Below are 19443 nucleotides of genomic sequence, written 5' to 3'. Positions count from 1 at the left end.
GCCGACCCGCACCCCGGGCCCGGTCCCCCGGCGGGAGCGGACCGGACCGGACCGACCGGGCCCGGACAGACTCACCGGCCGCGCTGTAGGCGAAGCCGCCGGGCAGCGGCGAGTGCTCGGCCAGCTCCAGCCGGATCACCACAAGGGACACGCTCATGGGCCCGGGCACCGCGGGCCGCCGCCGCCGCCGCCGTAGCGCTCCGAGGCCAACGGAGAGGAGGCGCCACTTCCGCCTCGCGCACCTTTACCCTCTGACCCCGGCGGGGTCACGCCGGCGCCGTCGTGACGTAGCGCCGGCGACGCAGCGGCCGGAGAGCGGGGAGGGGAGGGGAGGGGAGTGGGGACTGCGRGCTGGGTCCGGCTGCTCCTCGCGCGACTTCCAGGCCTGTTCTCGCGAGACTTGGCGGCGGCGGGGGTGGGTCAAAGGGCACTGAAGCCTGCCCTCTTCCTGGCAAGGCAGGGCCTGGCGGGGGGCGCCGGGGGCCGGGGAGGGCCCGGAGGGGACGTACGTCCCCTCCGGGCCCTCCCCGGCCCCCCAGCGCCCCGGGGTGACTCTAGGGGTGCGACGGGAGCGAAGCAGGGATGCGCATTCCCCCCCTCCCCCAGGCAGGCCTGCGCCGGGGGCAGCAGGCCCCGTTGCCATGACAACGCCGCTAGGCCCAGGATTGGGGGGAGGGGGGGGAGGCCCTATGCCCTTGGCCAAAGGGCGGGAAAAAATTTCCTTCGTTTCCCCTTAAACCRGCCCCAGCTGGCGCGAAAGTCATGGTGCAGGGCTGTGGGCCCCCTGTTTGCTCCCCCTCCAGTCAGGAGCCGTGCAACGATGCTCAAAAGCCTGCGTGTGTGTTGTTTTTCCCAGAGGTCGKGCGTATCTCTCTGCTTTTACAGCGGTTCTCCTCTCCGCGTGGCCGGCGGCATGTACCTGCGACGCGTTTTCCGAGCCTTGTGCTGGCAGGGTGCCGGCATCCCCTGGCCCGCGCCGTGTGCGGCGCCAGTGTCGGTCCGGGGCAGGCGTTCGGGATCGTGCCCGTATAAAGCGGTAATCTTTGACGTGAATGGAGTGCTCCTGCCGGCCCCTTACAAGGTAGCTGCAGGTCTGTATCCTCATCTCGCCTTGCTGGTTTTATGCATATAGACAAAATGAATTTCACATTTCTTCATCAGTCACCTCTGGTTCCTGTAAGGTATTCAAGAATTTGCTTGCAGTGACTTTGATGATACCGCTGCCCAGCACAACCAGTTACACCATCCACAGCACTAGCACTGACAATAACTTGTCATTTTTTGACATCCCCAGGTCAGGGCCTGAACACATCGGAAGATTAAACTGTCCTGCAATAACACCGACTGATRCCACCTAACAGTGGTGCTGGGTGCTTCAGGACACTTTAAGGACTTAATGTTTTCACCCCAAGGGTATCATGTCTAAAATGAGGATGAGGTGCTTTGGTTTGGGGGATGCCAGAACTTCTCTCTGCAGCTGGGTAAATTACCTCAGTCCAGCATGTCTCATGAGTGCTGGTGTTGTGTCTTTTGAATCAGATTTCAAGGTTGTAGAGGGATTTCTAGCCAGTTTCCCAGTTCTGATGATGCTATATGTGCTCTCTCCTGGCTTTCTTACTTCTCTCTATATAGACTGGGAGGTCCAGAATTGTATTCCAGCTGGCACCATCCAAAAAGCTGTACTCGCTGGAGGGGAAAACAGTCCCTCTCTGAAGTACACCAGAGGAGAGCTGACGACTGTGGAGTTTTTGCAGGAATTTGGACAGCAGTGCTTTGAGATTGTAAGCCAACTCCTGTCTCCTTTCTTTGTGCTTCCTGACTACAGGGAAATGGGATCCTGCAATGTGGGAACGTCATGGTTCAGTAAGGAAAGAGGAACTTTTAAAAGAAAATGTTCTGTGGAAGTTGTTTGTGCTTCATGTATCGAACAAGAGTGGGCTCAGATTTACCATCTGCAGTGCAGGTTCTTAAAGGCTTCTTAGACATCTAGGAAGTATTGCTATCCGATCAGGGCAGATTTTTCACTGCCCTCATCATTCTGGTACCCAAACAGGATGACGAGCAGAATTTGCCATCACTTCCGCCTGCCTCTTCCTCCATATTCCATAGCTTTCTAATTTCAAGAGACCTCCAGAATCAGCAGAGATGATAAGTCAGAGACGGTCCACCACAGAGACATCCCCTCTCTTATTTTGCTCRATTCTCTGGCTGAGACCACTTGCTGCTGATTCCTGCACAGACACACCTGGACCCTGGGGAAGGTTCTTAGGTTCAGGAGAAGTCCCTCCACTACAGCTTGTGTTTATTAGATCCAGGAACACAATGTAAGAGTCCTCTTTTCCATAAAGTCTTTCTGAAACAGCTCAGTTTAAAATACAAGTTCCTTTCCTGCCTCCTGAATGGTAATGCTGCATTTAACTCCAACCTGCCTTGATTCAATAGCAGGCACAGTTCTAGTGCACTTCTCTTTCCCCACATCAGCCCTTTAGCTTAACTGCTTTTCTGTAGAATTAGTAACCTGAGAACTCCATTTTATTTGGTCTAAGCCAAGAAATTCTCTGGCTGCCTTCCACTGCCAAAGGAAGTAAGACAGCAAGATAAGGTGATCATGCAATCTACCTACCCAGCTGCTCCTCGTCTTGCTTTTTCTTCACTGCTTAAAAACCACTTATAGCTAATTGTCATTATTGGGGTTTCTCTGGTTTCTTAGGCAAATGTTTCTGTTCCAGTGGGTTCATTTCTCTTGAACTTAATCAGAAATGAGATGATAAAACAGCTCCCCATAATGGCAGAAGCAGTACAGTGTATCCGTGCAGAAGGTCTTAAGACAGCTGTTCTAAGCAACAACTTCTGTCTGCTGAATGGAGAGAGCTTTCTGCCCCTAGACCGAAAGCAGTTTGATGTGGTAAGCCGGGACAGACTTCAAAATGCATTTCTCTGTCTAGCTCTATAGCTCTAGCTTTCTCTCTCTCTCTATATATATACATTTTCCATTGAAAACCCAGGACTGTTTAAAGTCATCTTGTCAACATTATGTCATTATTGACTCATCTTTCTGTGTATTATAACAGTGACACTGGTGTCTATGAAGTTCTCTTGGTATACTGATGCTCTCTTATGACGATCTGTGGTACCTTTCATCCCAGTGTTTCAAAGCACTTTAATAACCATGGCCTGTCCAGTGTCATCCCTCATGCAATGTGGCACTTGTGTAATGGCAGGCAACTGCACTGTACGTGAGAAAAAGTGCGTAATAATTTGTGGGGGCAGGTAATAAGTGGCGGGGGGCYGTAATAAATGTCAGGAAAAGCATAATATGTTGGAAGGGGGCGTAATAATTTCCAGGGTGGCATAATAAGTGGCATTGGGGTGTAATAACTGGTGGGGGCAATATCTATTCATATCGATATCGAACCTTATCGATAGGCACTGATACCTCCCGTTCCTGCCRCACACGCATAGCTTTCGGACTGGGGCCGATGTTGCTCTTGGTAGGCACCGATGACTCTCTCTCAGTATTGAGCCCTCTCGATATGGAGCAGCACTGATGCCTGTCGAATGCGAGACCTATCAATAGTGTTCGATGTCGATATCAATAATAAGTGGAAGAGGCACGTGATGTGTCGGAAGGGGGTGTAATAAGTGTTGGGGGCCGTAATAAATGGTGGGGGGTGTAATATGTCAGAAGAGGGTGTAATAGTTTGCAGAGGGGTGTAATAAGTGTCAGGGGGTGTAATAAATGGTGTGGGAATGTAAAATGTCGGAAGGGGGTGTAATAAGTAGTGTGGGGGCATAATAACATCGATCCCTCTCAGTATGGAGCAGCATTGATGCCTGTTGAATTCCACAACTATCGATAGGCAGCGATTCCTCCCGTTCCTGTTCCGCATGCATAGCTTTTGGTCTGGGRCCAATGTTGCTCTTGATAGGCATTGACCGTTTTTGACCTCGATGGGCCTTGACGAGTATTGATTTCCATACATATCGCTAGTGCACAACATCCCCCCCCACCTCGCAAATTATTATACCCCCTTCCAACATCTCATATGCACCCTTCACTTAATATTAATATCAAACCCTATCGGTAGGTGTGGATATCTATGGATGTCGTGCGCTAGCGATAATTGCAACACAATTGCAGTCAACACCTCTACTGCTGTGAAGATTGCCTTGGCGTTGTTGATAGGTGTAATGGCCAGTACACCACTTTTCCAGACCATCTGGAAGGTGGTGTACTCCAACAGTTCCTTGGACAGCACTGAGCAATTAGTTCAGCACGTCCGGGGACATCCACTGAGTCACCTGGATCATTACATCTCCTTGGATATCATCCATCCGAGGACTGGCTGATCCTGTTTAGCTTATTTGAACTGACAGATCCACAGCCAAGGCAATCAGCACCCAAACAGTTACTTGGATCACATCTTATCCAGCTCTGTCAGCCCTCCACCCCTTGTGTCCTTTATTTCACACATTACTTTGCCTGTCAGTCTCACTCCCACCCTCCTGTCCTCCATTTCCARCACTGCTCAGGTGTTTGTGATCACAGTAGATTCATGCATAACCAACCCATTGTTTGTCACTGTAGATAGTTGAATCTTGCCGCACAGGAATCTTCAAGCCAGATCCTCGTATCTACAAGCTCTGCTTGGAGCGCTTGGGTGTTCAGCCCCAGGAATCCATCTTCCTTGATGACATCAGCCAGAACCTAAAGGCAGCAGCCCAACTTGGCATTAAAACGGTGAAGGTACAAAGCAATGCAATCAGGGCAGGCTTTGGATATGGTTTCTAAGTCCAGAAACAGTGTTTGACTTGAATGGCTCAGCACTTCCAAGTGGCAGCRGCAGACCCATGTTGCCAAGCCTTTTGTTTTAGCCTGTCATTATTCCTGCAGGCTGTTGCAGGGTTAAAGGGGAGCACTGCTGGCAAAGTCTGCGCTGGCCTGTTTCGTTCCCAGCTCTAAACCCTACAACTAGTGTAACCTTGGAGAAGTCACTTCTCCTTCATAGACCTCAGTTCCCTATTACAGAAACAGCCTTAACCATGTGGCTAAGACAACCGTATCTGTCCAATATGAGATTTTAAGGGGTATTTAATAACCTTGTGGAAGCTCTGAGGCTTCACRTACCTGTCATCTGAGGGCTGGATAACCCCCAAGCTTTGGAGATAGTGAGCACAGGGGTTTTACTGCAGTGAGGGGACCAGTTGGGAAGGAACAAGCACAGGCCAGGTGGGAAGAGTGAACTCTGCTCCCTGTGCACACAGGGAATTCCAGCTCTTATTCCAGCCCAAGCTCACAGGGATGTGCCTGTGCCATTGGAATTGGACAGAGACCAAGGCAGGTGGCTCCACGAATACTGGTAACGGTTCTCCAYGTTGGCAGGGACTGACCGACGAATGCCTGTGTGTCTTAGCAGATCAGTGCCTTTGGACTCGCAGATAAATGCATCACAAGTGTGCAGACCTCTTTATTTTATCTTCTGTCGTCCAATCTTTTTCCCTCCCTCCTGCTTTCAGGTTGATGATACAGAAGTAGCCCTCAAAGAGCTGGAAACCTGTCTGGGTTTTCCTCTGCAAGGGTTTGTTCCATATACTTGTTCAGTGAGACCAACCATGGGGATCCCAAAAGATCGTCTCCAAAAGTACCTTGAAAATGTCCTCAGTGGCCAGGCAACAGGTATTGCAGTGCTTTTTGCTCTTCAGCCTGAAAGTTCACATATCCTGGAGCCTTTGGTTCTTTCCATCATATGACAGATGGATTGAAAGTACTAACAAAAGGCTTCTCACCCTCCAAGCAAACATTGCAGCCTTTTAAGTTTCAGTGATCACTCACTGTTGAACTGGGAAGCAACATTTTAGGACTTCCTTGTGTGGGAGGGATTGAGCAAAAGTTGCCAAATGAATGCCAGGCATATTCCTGGCCTATTGCCATCTGCGAGCTACTGCCATGGTCCCCAGGGATTTGGGACAGAGAAGCAACGTGTAGGTTCCTGGTTGCTGCAAATGAGATTCCAGCCCCAAGCACAGGAAGGGAAACTAGAACTGGAGAAGTGGTGAAAAGTAATTCCAGCCTGCGTTTCTGTCTGCTGATCCTTTGCTYGCAACCGTTCAGGTCCATTGATGTTACGGCAGTTTGGCCACGGAGAGTCTACCCGGACCTACTATGTCAAGTTTGGAGAYAGCTCGCTAGTGCTGAAGAAGGAGTCCTCTAACCGTCTGCTTCCCGCAGGCCCTGCTGTCGCCAAGGAATACAGGTGAGAAGGCAGCTGCTCTGGCTGTGTTCCTGGTGCCAGCTGACTGGTGAAGACTGTTGTAGGAGATCCCCGACAGCCCTGTCCGAGGGACAGTGCTGTATTACAGCCTTGAYTTTTCTGGTCCACATCACACACAGCTCACACACTTGCCTCCCGCAYTGTCTTCCCCTGCATCTTGCAGTGTAGCTCCATATCCCAGTCTGTGATCCGTCCATTCGCTACAGCTAGCGTGAACTGTCCTGGACTGAGAGACAAGGCTGTACTGCTGCCCTGCAGCTGGGGGTGAACACRCAGTTGGCACCCTGTGCTCAAAGCCCCCGTGGAAGGCACCCTTCCCACTCCCACGCTGTGCATCCTCCCGGGCCATGTGGCATAACACAGCTCTCCCAGCACATGTCAGGTGAAGCAGGATCCCTGTAGAAGTCCCTACGTCCCATGAGAACAGAGGTGATTTGAAAGCTCAGGATTCCTGGAGGAAAGATGGACTGACCCTGCCTGATAGATAGGGGCACGTTCCCCTAGTCACATTAAAGAACATTGTGTGTGATTCCAGAATGACACTCTTTGTTCTGAATTGGTGTCCCGCCAGGCGTAGCGAGGCATGGCTGCTGTTGTCTCCTCTGTTAACTAAAGGGCTGTCAGTAATTTTTGCCAAGTAAACAAGTTGGTTATTCCCTCTCAGCCTGGTTCCAAAGAGGGCGATTGCATTCTGACTTGGGAGTTTCACTTGCATGGTCAGATACAGGTCCCGGCCCATCCTCTGCCTCTCTCCCCTTGGCTCGCAGACGTGCAGGCTCCCTCAGGTCTTCCTTCTCCCGTGCGCTGGTTCTCATGGCAGGGAGTAAGTGGCTGTGTGCCCCCTCCCAGGCCTCATTCGAGTGGGGGGCCTTGCTCAGCAGCCCGTGCCCAGCAGCGTGCCCCCTCGAGTGGGGTAGCTGCCTGGCCGCTCGCGCTCTGTGGTGCCTGGCACCTCGAGTCGGAGGCAGGCTGCAGCACAGCTGGAAAATGAGCGGTGAGGAGCCTCGCTGAGGGCCGGTCCCCTTGCGGTGGGGCTGCGCTGCAAACCAGACCGCTGTGCCACACACCTCTGCAGCGGCGGCAGAGCAGCAGGACGCGTGGGGGCTGGTGTGCTCTCCCCTTGGCTTTCTGGGGAGTGTGGTGGATGGATCCTGGGGTTCTGGGCCATATGAAGATTTTAGCGTGTTTCTCTCCCCTACCCCCAGCCATGTAATTTTAGTGTATTTAACACTGAGCACGGGAGTCTTTAATATTGTGCATCTGCCTAGCAAAAATGCAGTTCTGGTATCGATTCCCTAATGCCTTTCTGTGCTGACATGGCTCTCTGACTTGCCCTGGCAGGGTGCTGAAGGCTCTCTCTGAGGCCGGTGTTCCTGTTCCCACTGTACTTGCTCTCTGTGAGGACAGAAGGTAATCTTGTCCCTCAGCTTTCGCTGTGTGTTTGATAACCTCAGCCGGAGCCCCGCAAAGGCAAGGAGAAAAGAGAAGAAGGGGGCGCTTGCGCCGGGGCTGGGTTAGGTGTGAGAACCCAGACAGGCAAACAGGGGTGTTTGTGCGGACTGGCGCAGCAAAGGCTCAGTGACTCCAGGGATGCAAAGGGGGCTGTTGACCTGGAAGGATCCCTGGCCTGGCTGTTGTGTTTTAAAACATGAGATGCTGGTGGCTTGCAACTCCTAGTGCTGTTTATGTAAGTGGAGTGTTTACAGAGTGGTTCTGGCCCCTGCCCCTCCTTCCTGCCTTCCCTTGGCTGTAGTGGTGGTGGTCTCCATACTCAGTTGTGGTTTAGCATCACTGTGTGCTGTTAAACAGCTGCTGGGATCTGTCCCAGGAGCTGCTGTGTCTCCCAAAACCAGGCCTCACGAAAGTGCAGTAGCCTCACTAGTGTTCGCCCAGTCTTGGGCTAGAGGAGCCTCTAGAAGTTCAAAGGACTGTAACATTTTTATTTGGCTTGTTTGAGGTGTGTCCTTATTTTAGTAATTAATTAAAATGCTGTCTTCCTTTGAAAAGCGACTACAAAACAGTTCTATGGGGCTTTCTGCTGACTCTGGCTCAATATGCTCAGGTTTCCAATAAGAAGGTGATTTTTCTAACTGCCAGACCTCAGACTTGCCCCATGATCTAAAGATACGACAGCAGCGAGTCTGTGCCTGCAACGTGCTCTGTAGTTCAGTCCTTAGGGGACGAAGGAGAGACTCTGGCTCTCCCCGTAGCTGGCAGTCAGCACAGCTCTGCTCGGATCACTGCTGGCCACTGTAGTAAAGTGTCCCCCTGCTCTGCCAGGTAAATGCGTGCCCGCCGTTCATGATGTTTGCGTGCAGTCTGATGGCCAGGCTCCAGAGCACACTGCGAGGGGAGCAGGGAGAGCACTGGTGCTGTAGCCCAGCCCCAACCTCTGCTTCCTGGGGCTGGAGGGACCGAGACTGAGCATGCCGCAGCCATGCCACCAACGGGTGGCCTGAGCTGGGCCCGAGCCCAGGCCACAGCGGGGAGAGAGCGCTCCCGGAGCAGTGCTCTTGAGGCTGCTCGTCGTGCCACACAGATAGGGCCTGGGGGCATGCTTGGGGTGCGGGTGAGGTCTGAGAGGTGAYAGGGAGCAGGATTACCCTCAGACATGCTGGTTCCACCTTGCTTCCCCAGCACCCTTGGCACACCTTTCTTCCTGATGGAGCACTGTGCTGGCCAAGTCTACAGGGACGTCTCCCTCCCTGGGCTGCAGCCTAGCCAGCGGAGGGCTATTTATGCTGCCATGAGTCAGGTCCTCTCCAGGATCCACAGCGTAGACCTCAGAGCAGCCAAGCTGGAGGACTATGGGGAGCATGGTGAGAGAAGGCTACGTATCCTCTATCGCTGCTTTCTCTTCCTGGGTATCGGCATTTCAAGGGACAGGTTTGGGTACAGGAGTTGGGCAAACTTGGTGGCAGATGGGAAAGGGAAGGTGTGCAGCAGAGTGTCTGATCCCCAGGCCTGCTGTGAGCGTGTGGAAAGCTGCTTGGGATCCTCCATGTCTGTGTTTTGTAGTCCCGAGTTTCCTACCTTTAGCAAGAGCTGCACTGTGGCTTCAGGGGTAATGTGCTTGCTGCTGTCTCTGACGAAACTTCCTCAGCTTGTCCAGTCTCTCTGCAGGGCTATCTCAGCTTCTGAGAGTTGGTAGAGAAGTTACATTTTTGTCCAGGATCGGATTATTTGCATCAGAATATCAAATCCAGAGCCTAGTTATGAATGTGCGAGACCCTTGGAAATAATCATCAAATCCTTGGAGCTTATCTTGGGGTGCTGGGCAGAGACCTGTTTGGCTATTTGTTCCTGCCTGCACCTTTTGTGTGTCTGTTTTGAAGCTTCTTTGTGCCTATCCGTTTCCCTGAGAGCCTTCATTCCCTTATTGCAGGTAATTACATTCAGCGGCAAGTTCAGACCTGGACAAAGCAGTATCGAGCTATGGAAACACATGTTATTCCAGCCATGGAGAGACTCATCGAGTGGCTGCCTCTGCACTTCCCTGAATCCCAGAGGACGACGGTGGTGCAYGGTGATTTCAGGTACTGCTTGGCTGACGGCACTCCCCTGGACAGACCGTAGAGAGGGAGAGAGGGTGTAAAGCAACATGCAAGACCTAAAAAGGTGCTGAGCTGGGCTGGCCCAGCAACCTCAGGGCAGCCTGAAAACCATGCTTTGGGTCAGGTTCAGCATGTTCTGGGTATGAGATCAAGGAGTGCCAGGAGCCCTTTGCGTCTTTTGCACCCAGAACTCCCGCATTTTCCCCCATGTTTATTTGCCTACTGATCTGTGGCAGTTTAAACTGGTGCCCATTTTAGAGTGGGGCACGATGGGCAAGAACTGAAAGCCTGGAGTCCTGACATCTGGTTCCAGCCTTGCTGCCTGCTTGGCATTTCAGAGTTTCTTGGCGTGACTACTGCAAACACTGGTCTAATGCTGGGGGGTCATAAACCATTTCTGCACTATTCAGAAATCAGTCCTGATGCAAGTTGCTAATGATATTTGGTGCTTAAAGAGTTTGCATGGTTGGTGAGATGCTGCAGGATGCATGGCAAAACTTGCCTGCTGCCGGTGTTATGGATAAAGTCACTTGGGTGTGGTGGCTGTGGACAGGCGAGGAATGCTGAGAGCTACTTCAGCAAGGAGAACTTTTCTTCCTGTGTTGTCAGACCTTGGCTGCCAGGGCTGTGAGTCCCCGAGTGTAGATTTTTGCCGATTCTGGGCCAAAGCTCCTTCACACATGGTGTAGTACACACAGTTTCTATGTGACTGGAAGCAGGTGAGCTCTCTGCATCCTGGCAGGGATGTTGCCCTCTCTTTTTCCTCCTCAATAGGCTGCTGCCCTCTCCTGGGAGTCACCCTGCCACTGAAGGCTGTACTGAACAAAATCTATAGCACACAACGGTGCAGGGCCTTGAGTTATTGTATGCTTTAAGATGACCAGCAAATCCCCCTGGACAGGGACTTGCCTGCATTGCTTTTTGGATAGGCTGTCCTGTAACATCTGTTAATGATCTGAGGCTCCAAATCATCTTATTTTATTTTTCAAAGCACAGTTCAGTTCATTATTAACCAAGGAGTTCACTATTGAGTAATCTCAGTCCTTCCTGACCTATGCTTGCAGGAATTAATGTTTCACTTGTGCAGCCTCCCAAAGCAATTTTTGCACAGAGCAAAGAGCATTGGAAAGCACCTGCTGCTGCTGAGCACTGGCTTTTTTTCCCCCTCTTGGAACGTTTCTGACCTCTTTTCCCTCTGATACAGGCTGGATAACCTGATTTTTCATCCAGAGAGGCCAGAAGTCCTTGCTGTCCTTGGCTGGAAGCTTTCAACTCTAGGAGATCCCATCTCTGATGTGGCAAATAACTGCATGGCCTACTTCCTGCCACCTCACTTTGATACACTGAGAGGTACAGAGAGGGGCGAAGTCACATTTGACAAATGGAGATAGGAATCAGAGTTTGGAAACAGACTGGCTCCTGCCCAGAGAGCTCGGCTGACAGTTGGGCTCATTGCATTTGAGAAGGGCTGCCTGTCTCCTACCATATTTCCTACTCTGTCCTTTCTGCTCTCCCTGAAGAACCTCCCCATCCCTCCAGGGCAGAGGCATCTTCCTGCATGTGCAGTGATTGCTGTGCCACGGTCACCCCATCCCCAGTTTGTCTGGGATCTGCCACCCATTTGACGAGAAGATGCTCTGGCTGTGAGCTTGGCCATGTGCCCTCTCTATCACCCTGTTCATGAACACGGGCCTTTGTTAACAGTGGTGTCAGGGCTGGCCCCAGAGAGGAGGACCCTGCTTCACAGCTTGCAAATCTGGATTTAAAAATCCGTTTTGATTATTTTCTCTCTCACTTCAGCTGTAAAACTTGGGAACTTGTTTTCCAGAGGAATGAGAAGAAACAGATCTCCCTTGGGTGGAGGACCAAGCTGTGAACTAAGCCAGCCCAGAACAATTTTGTCTGTGAAGCTATACACTTGCTAAAAGGAAAAATCTAGGGGTAAACAGTTAGGAAAATTACTCCCTCATGCAGGAGGACGAACTACCAGCCGCTGCTTTCCCAGTCTCACCCCAGTGAAGAAAACTCCCTTGTATACTTTTCACCTAGGTGGGCTGGTGACAAACATCCATTGTTTTATATSGAGACAGCACGGCAGCAGTGCTGGATTCATTCTGTTATGTGAAGGGTGATTGTGGCTGAATTACTGCRGTCACACGTTTCCTGCGTAGGTGAGAGCCACATCGCAGCCGAGCCCGGTCAGCTACCCCTGCCCATGCTGGCTGCAGTAGCTGTTAGCAGCTTCTCGGGTTTGTTTTATTCTGAGCTGTCCAGAGCTTCGGGGCTGGTCCTAGGTGGGTGCAGGTGCATCAGATCAGCCCATGCTTAGAATGACAACAGTGACTGTCTCCACTGCTCCGCAGCCCGCATGGGTCTGCAACAAGCCTCAGCATCCCAAGAACGCTCTGAGCTCCTCGCTGTCATCTGACTCACTGTTGCCTCTTTGCATCTTCCAGGCTTGCGGAAGTGTGATCTGGGGCRGCTGGGAATCCCCACAGCAGAGGAGTATTCCCAGATGTACTGGGACCGCATGGGAGTGGAGCGCCCCGAGAACTGGAATTTCTACATGGCCTTTGCCTTTTTCCGACTGGCCGTGATGCTGCAGGGACTGCACAGACGCTCTCTGACGGGTGAGGATCCCAGCCACGCCAGCCCTGCTCTGCGCCGGGCCGCTGCCTCGGTGCGGGGAGAGCTCTGGGGCGCAACCAGGGGAGGTCAGGCGGCAGCATGTGCTGCAGTGCTCGGGCACTCCTGGCTCTGTGTCCTGAGAGCTCTGAAATTGCAGGCAGTAAAGCAAAGCCTGGGAGATACCTGGCTCTGCAGGAGACGCAGGTAGTCTTGAGCTTTCATCGCAGAGCTTCCATAGGAAATGAGAGGTTGAAATGAGGGATCTAGTTTTACCTCTGCATTTGGAGATGAGTGGTGTGGGAGTGTATGTGCAGCAAGTTATTGCTGCATGCAGGGAAGAGGGATGGGAATAGACTATCCTTAAAGCACAAAGCTGGGCCCCCCCCGCCCCCCCACCCCAGCACAGGCTCTGGAAGGTGTGAGGCTGTTGACTTCTCAGGCAGACTGTGTTGTGCAGTCAGGTCGTGTCCTGCAAACAGAAGAAAGGGCCAAAAGGGAGCACAAACAAAGCATTTCCCCATCTGCTGCTCTTTGCTGGATGCAAGTTCCAGTTTGCTTTCTGCATTTATCAGAGGTTGTTGTGTTGTCGCTTTTCTTTCACGGGRGAACTGAGCAGGGGCCAGAGTTCAGAGCTCAGAGATGTGTCCTACAGGTGGAGCTCTCAGACTTAGCACCAGCTTTAGCAGAGGCGCTCAGGAGGGTGTTGCTGTGAAGTCTCAATGGAGTTTATTTGCATACATCAGGTCTGACCTGGGAGTTTTGCTCAGAGAAAGACAAGATGTTATTTTGCTGTTCCTTAGAGAGTCTTTCTGAGCCATGCAAGGCTGGCCTGGGCTAGGGCATGTGGGGATGTTTGGGATGTGGCTGCGTAATGTGGGTTGCATAACAGCAGAAGTGTCCGATTCTTCCCTTGTCACCAGGCCATGCGAGGCCAGCTCCGGGTGAAAGCTGCCGGGAGCATGCAGAGTTCGTGGCTGACCTGGCTTGGGATTTTGCTATAAAAGAAGGATTCCGTGTGTTTAACAGCCTCCCCGCCACGAAGCCTTTCATACGACCTTACAGTACATGGGCCAGGCTTGGGCCGCTCCTCACCAGGAGCTATGTTACCCAGCCACATCCCAGGGCAGCTCATGCGCCCAAAGTCCCTCTGATTGTTCCCCCCACCAGCCTGTTGGGGACAGCCCAAGGTCTTTACTGCAAGCTGGAAAGGGCCATGGATGTCCAGTGGGGTCACCAGATTTCCCGGCACAGATGGACTCCACATTCTCTTCTTGAAAAATCTAAGGTGAGTCACTTTCCTTCTTAAAGTAACCTTACTTTGCTGCACCTACAGCAGGGTAGGTGCTCTTGGCATGCTTCTAGGTGCTCTTGGCATTCCTGATCACATTGGACACTTGCTTGTAGAGCCCCACAGCTAGGATTCCTTTGCTGGCAACATTCAGGTGGCAGAGTTCATGTTATGGGCAGCAGCGATTTCGGAGGCCAGGACTCCCTTCCAAGATGAACAGATTAATGCCAGGCCAGCTCTAATCACTGGCACTGCTCTGCCAAGGTGCAGGATCAACACATGCTGCCACCAAAGCCGATGGAGTCCCCAGAGCTTGGCTGGGCTTGGGCTTTTCAATGCCTGCCAGTCCAGTTCTTGATCACTCCCTTCTCCTGGCAGGACTCTGGAGCATCACTGCTGTCTCTGTGTGTGGGAAGGGCTAAGTCCATTCTGCTTGTTCCCAAGATGCTCCAGACGAAAGCGTGGCCGGGCCTCTTCATATGCTGGCTTGGGAGGTTCCTCAGATGGGGCAGGAAGCTCTCCTGCTCTCCCTGGCAGCAGCTCTCCCTGCGCTCACCTCCGTCAGCAAACAGCCTCCTGCCCAGTGATAAGGGTGTGATTGGCAGTGCAGATGCTGGGATGCCTCTTGGACTTTGACCCTGCCATCATCCTGGGCTCGTCCTGGGCACAGAGCAGCTACTGCTGCTCCTGCCCTGAATCTCTGAAGCAGAGGGACACTGGCTGTTCCTGGTGGGGTGGTGAGGAAGCAAACATATCAGTGACTTGCCCATGGTCACTTCGTGGGTCAGTGGCAAAGACGGGAGTAGCACCAGGTCTCTTGAATTGTAGTATTTTAATTATGCATCTCTTCTTTCTGCCAATGCAAGGCAAGTTGGGCCAATAGGCAGGTATCAGGACACCTGGGTCCCCTTCCTGGCACTTCCCAGTGCTGCTGGTGGACATGGTGCAGCTCAGGGTTCTGGCAGCTCTGGGCTGGGAGGTGTTGTAAACAGATTTGCCGGGAGTGGAGTCCGAGGTAATCATTCACAGAGTGTGTCATGAAAGCAAACGCTGCTATCTGTGGGTTGCTACTGAGGTTATATTATTAACATATTCTAGTGACATTATCAAATTCTAGCATGTTGCTTATCTCCCTTTTAGCTGCCAAAAAGAAATCCCATTGGCTGTTCAGCCTTTAAGAAGCATTTGCTTGCGCTCAGGCAGAAACGAGCAAGAACCTGCATTTCAGGCTACTTAACGGCTGAGCCCCTAAGAAGGCAGAAAAGGACGAGAAACAGCAGCTCTAGGGAACTTGGAAGTGCTGAGCTGGGCAGGTCTCCTCCTCCCTCTTCTTTCTCACTCTCTTCCTCAGATCTGGGAGAGAGTTGGCACATCTCTGAATGTCAGGACTGCCGCACTCTCTCTGCTCCATGGTCTGGGCTTGTGGTGGAGAAGCTGCTCTTTGCCTGGGGGAGCAGAGAGCCCCTCATCCCTGCCATCTCTCCTTCTATCCCACTGCTCCTTCCCTTAACATGATCCCCACATTGCCAACCGTTGCTGTGATTGCATGTTGTGAAGGCCAGCGGAGGAGTTGTGCTGCCTGTGGAGGAAAGATAATGCAGTGAAACATTAAACAGCTGTGCAGTCCTGGCTTGGGAGTGTCACAATGCTCGTGAGTTGGGCAAGGGCAAGGGCAAGCCTTCCCCATGCCAGCTGGCACTGCAGAGACCGGGGCTCTTACCAGCACGGACAGCAGCAGTGACGCCTTTGGGGGAGTTGCAAGGCTGACGTTATGACAGCTGAAAAGGCGTCTTGGCTGATTGTGCCGCTTCCCACGCAGGGAGGCGACAGACTTGCACGCTGGTCCCAAAGGCTGCCCATCTCTGCAGTTCTCCGGGGAGATCGTCTCTGGGGGAGCGGAGCGGAGCTCAGGTTCCCTCCAGAGCGAGTGTGGTGTGTCTGGCCCATGCACAGGACACGCAGCTGCGCACCCAGCAGCTGGCAGTGGTGCCTGGCAAAGAGCCAGGACTGGCTAGCAGGGGAAGCCAGCACTAGGTTATGGGGAGTTAGAAGGATATAACATGTCCCATCCTCTTCCAGCAGGCAGAGAGTGCCATGACCAAAGCAGCAGCTCCAGCAATGGCTGTATGGGCCATGGATCAGGCTAACCAGGTAAGCAGACGCATGCACCCAACATCTGATCCTACTCTGGCCCAAATAAAGCAGTAGCAACATGTGCAGACCTCCATTCTGGGGCCTCCTCTGCATCAGGAATGAGGCATTGCAATCTGGGGGCCCACAAGCGTGGGGGGAGTGATTTGTCCTGTCTGTTGTGGGATCAGAACATGACACTGTTTCCGGGGGAGGACATTTCTCCAGCACTGTGTTCCTGGCATACAAAAAGGGCTGGGGCATCTGCTGCCAGGTTTCCCTGGTCCTGCAGTCCCTTACTTGCCCTGCGTGTGTTCTGATCTTATTCTCATGCAGGTCTCTGGAGCAGAGCATCTTGGCGGTGCTGACCCYCAGCATGGTGCTTCGCTTGAGGCTGGGCCCCACATCTGCCTGAAGGTCCCACGCGCTTCACAGGGCAGCGCTCACTAAACTGGGACTGAGCTGCTAGCCACGGCACTGGGCAGACATGAGGCTAGAGCCACCACTCTGGCATGGGAGAGGTCGTGCTAACTGCAGCCTGGAAGCTTCTGAATTTCAATGGTGTTTGCTGTTATCCGGTATCTGGTTTCAGTGCCGTTATTGTCAGGCTCATTAATGGTGGGGCAGAATCCATCCCTGGACCAAGAGGCTGCAGTCATTCAACACCAGCCTTGCAAGGGGGAGAGCAGATCAGGAATGACAAGGTTAGGATGCAAGTCTTGATTTTGAGGGCAAAGAGAGTGGAGCAAGGCATCTCTTCTCACTCAGCACAACACCTCCAGCAATCTGCAACTGCTGGAAAGGCTCTGGTCAGCAGCAGGAGTCAAATCAGGCCATTGGGGGCTCTGGCTTCAGGGGAGGCTCTGAAGCTGAGGCAGTGCCTGACTCCCTGGAGCTGGAAGGAACTCAGAAGACCCCCACGGCCCCATGACTGCAGTGGATATCTCTGGGTTTTGTTGGGGACCAGGGACGATGTGGACCAGATCAACACAGGCTTTCAGTGCTTCGCTGAGACCAGCAGCAGGAACAGAATCATGGGCATGATTGTGGTGATTCCTGGGCTCTTTATTTGTAATCTGGTATTAATGCAATATTAAAGCGAGGGACCCACTTCCTTGAGTTCGCTTGGTATAGTGACAAGTTCAACTCTTCAGTATTTTATGCCCCTTTTGCTCCCATTGGAAACGTTGTGTCGGGACAGTGGGATGTGCAGCTTACTGCTTCCCTAACTGCCAAGTATCTGTCTGGGCCTGGCCTGTCTGACAGGTTCCCAGCACTGACTTGTATCGCAACGCTGGAGCTGGCACTGGTTCCTCCAGCTCAGAAGGTCTGTCAGCCTTGCAGCCCGTTTCCACAAGGCCAGATCCATCAGCTGCCCAGGGTGGGCACTGGGTCCCTGCTCTTTTGGGGTACGAGGGGTGCTACAGAGGTGCCCCAGGATGGCTGTGCTGGGTACTCAACGCAGTGACCGAGTGACCAGAGGGCTGGAGGGAAGTCCTGTGACCTGACCTCTGTTGATGGTTTCTCACAGGCTCCAGAGTGAAATTCAACCCCCTCCCAGGCATTTGGCTCTGCTATGGAAGGGGGGAGGCAGTCTCTGAGCCTGTGCTCTGCCAACACAGCCAGTTTGGATCATTTCCTAGCAGGGACCTGGCTTTGTACCTCCCACCATCTCGTCTTTCAGGCAGGCTCTATTCCAGCCAGCTGTTGCAGGGCTGAGAGTTTGAGACTGGGAGCTGGGTCTGCCATGAAAGCGTTTGCTCCATTGCATGTGGTTTTAATGTTGCTGGGTTTGTCTACTCACCCCCAGGAAAGGGAATAGATCTGCTCAAGAGGAGCAAAGGCATTTAACATGGGGCTAATGCCCTGGGTCACCAGTTGTCCATCCAAGTATCGGCAGAAAACACATGAAGGACAGCATACGAGAGCTTAGCTCTGAACGAGACGTGACTGCAGCTCAGCTCTTCGATCTGTCCTGTGGATAAGCAGCCTGACCCAGTCCCTCTGGGAGGCCCACAGTGCGCACAGGCACATCTCTTCAGGGCTACAAGTATAACAGGTCTTTCCAGCATATCCCAAAAGTGGTTAAATGCATGCAGGCCTGTAATGGGAGAGAGAACATGTTGGAACAAGCGGTTCTCATGAGTGGCCACCTCGTAAAGGGCTGCAGTCCAGGACCCACTGCCTGGGGCACAACTGGGAATCACATACCCTTCAGGAGATATGGGTGACCAAGGACGAGAGAGGTTGAGATCCCTGCACAAGAAGATTTCTCTTCGGCTGACTTAGAAAATGTGCAGCCTAAGCTGAGCCCTGCTGGACAACCTTGAGCAATTGCTTCATCTCACTGGGCTTCACAGTTCCTACCTGCAAAATAGGGCAGATGATACTCTCCTCCTGAATTAAATGCCTGGAGACCTTGCAGATGCGGGAGTTACATGTTACCACCAAGACTTCCAGCAACCTGGGTCTTTCAGGACAGCGGGTTAAACTATTTTTGAATTGAAAAAATGTACAATTCTTCTGTCCCCATTAATAAATCAGAGCCACCAACCCCCAGTTACCCCTCACAGACCCCTCAGCAGCGGTCCTAAAGGAGTCAAAGAAATGCTGTCAGAAGGTAATTACCACAAGTTTATTTTGGACGTTAAATATTTTTTCAGCCTTTTTGGTCTGTGGTTTCCTTAGCGATGACAATGATAATTTTAAAATATCCCTCGTTCACTGTCACATGTTAGACATGCTGAAGTTGTGGAGGACATCTTAAGCAAGCAAGCAGAAAAGGCCTTTAGCCACTGTTGGGAGGATTTTGCAAAGCCCCTAATTTGCATGCACCAGATAGAGTTCCTGTTGTTAGGGCAGTTTGCTGGCTTTATTTCACTTCCCCTACACACAGAAGTTTCCTTTCTCGATTCTGTGTGCATGTTAATAGCAGCAAGTTTGGGTAGCCAGGGATCCCAGGGCTGTTTATTACATAAGCCAACCAAGCTGTCACACCTTCTCCGTAAAATTAACTGAAGCAATAGCGATGTTTCTGGTCTCCCTCTGCCTTTATTTCCTCGGTGACTACACAAAGTTCCCCGCTTGGGGAGCCCAGGCAGCGCCCGCGCCAGACACCCGTGGGTTATCGCCAGCACACACATGTCCTGGCGGTGCTGTCCTGGGCGTGCCGTGGATGCAGCTCTCGGCTCTGCCCTGATCTCCGGGCCGAGCCGGGCTCCTGCCCCGCACGGGACTGGGCCCAAACCTCCCAGAGGTTTCACCTTGCGGCATCGCTCCCCAGCCAGCGCCCGCTGGATTAGGGAGCTGAAGCGGCTCCACGCGTGGGCACGGCTGTCCCGTGGGCACTGAGCCCCGCCGGCCCGGGGGCTGCGCTGGGCTGTGCCAAGCCGAGCTGTACCGTGCTGAGCCCAGCCGCGCCGAGCCCAGCCGAGCTGTGCCCAACTGAGCTGAGCCCGACTCAACCAAGCTGAGCTTGACCCAGCCAAGCCAAGCTCAATCGAGCCGAGCGGTGCCAAGCTGAGCCGAGCCGAGCCGAGCTGAACCGCACCGCTGTGAGCCGAGCAGCGGC

The 19443-nt window shown here is 52.8% G+C and overlaps 2 protein-coding genes across 8 annotated transcripts in view; one reads left to right on the top strand and one right to left on the bottom strand.

Annotated features, from left to right (window-relative positions):
* BRAP (BRCA1 associated protein) overlaps nt 1-259 on the bottom strand; it is a 15500-nt gene extending 15241 nt beyond the window's left edge. The window contains exon 1 of the mRNA XM_026060258.1: nt 76-259. Coding sequence (XP_025916043.1) covers nt 76-157 — 82 coding nt within the window. The 5' untranslated portion in view covers nt 158-259. The remainder of the gene's footprint in view (nt 1-75) is intronic.
* ACAD10 (acyl-CoA dehydrogenase family member 10) lies at nt 153-16986 on the top strand. Of its 7 annotated transcripts, none has more exons than XR_003252565.1 (16): nt 153-415; nt 886-1091; nt 1633-1781; nt 2711-2905; nt 4589-4747; nt 5518-5677; nt 6113-6254; nt 7614-7682; nt 8910-9091; nt 9658-9808; nt 11031-11176; nt 12283-12456; nt 13375-13739; nt 14883-15055; nt 15825-15893; nt 16209-16300. XR_003252565.1 is itself a non-coding variant. In XM_026060256.1 (15 exons), the coding sequence occupies exons 1-15, from the start codon at nt 156-158 to the stop codon at nt 16320-16322; spliced, it is 2541 nt and encodes an 846-aa protein (XP_025916041.1). In that variant the 5' UTR covers nt 153-155; the 3' UTR covers nt 16323-16986. The 7 variants fall into 7 exon arrangements, 2 of the variants coding, with proteins under 2 accessions (XP_025916041.1, XP_025916040.1); XR_003252564.1 differs by having other exon boundaries at nt 15822-15893; XR_003252567.1 differs by having other exon boundaries at nt 337-415; nt 857-1091; nt 15822-15893.
* Nucleotides 16987-19443: the final 2457 nt, after the last annotated feature.

Source organism: Apteryx rowi, unplaced genomic scaffold (genome assembly GCF_003343035.1).
Source record: "Apteryx rowi isolate R43461 unplaced genomic scaffold, aptRow1 scaffold_168, whole genome shotgun sequence".
NCBI lineage: Eukaryota > Metazoa > Chordata > Aves > Apterygiformes > Apterygidae > Apteryx > Apteryx rowi.
The sequence above is the reverse complement of the archived record's forward strand: the minus strand, read 5'-3'. Positions and strand labels throughout refer to the sequence as shown.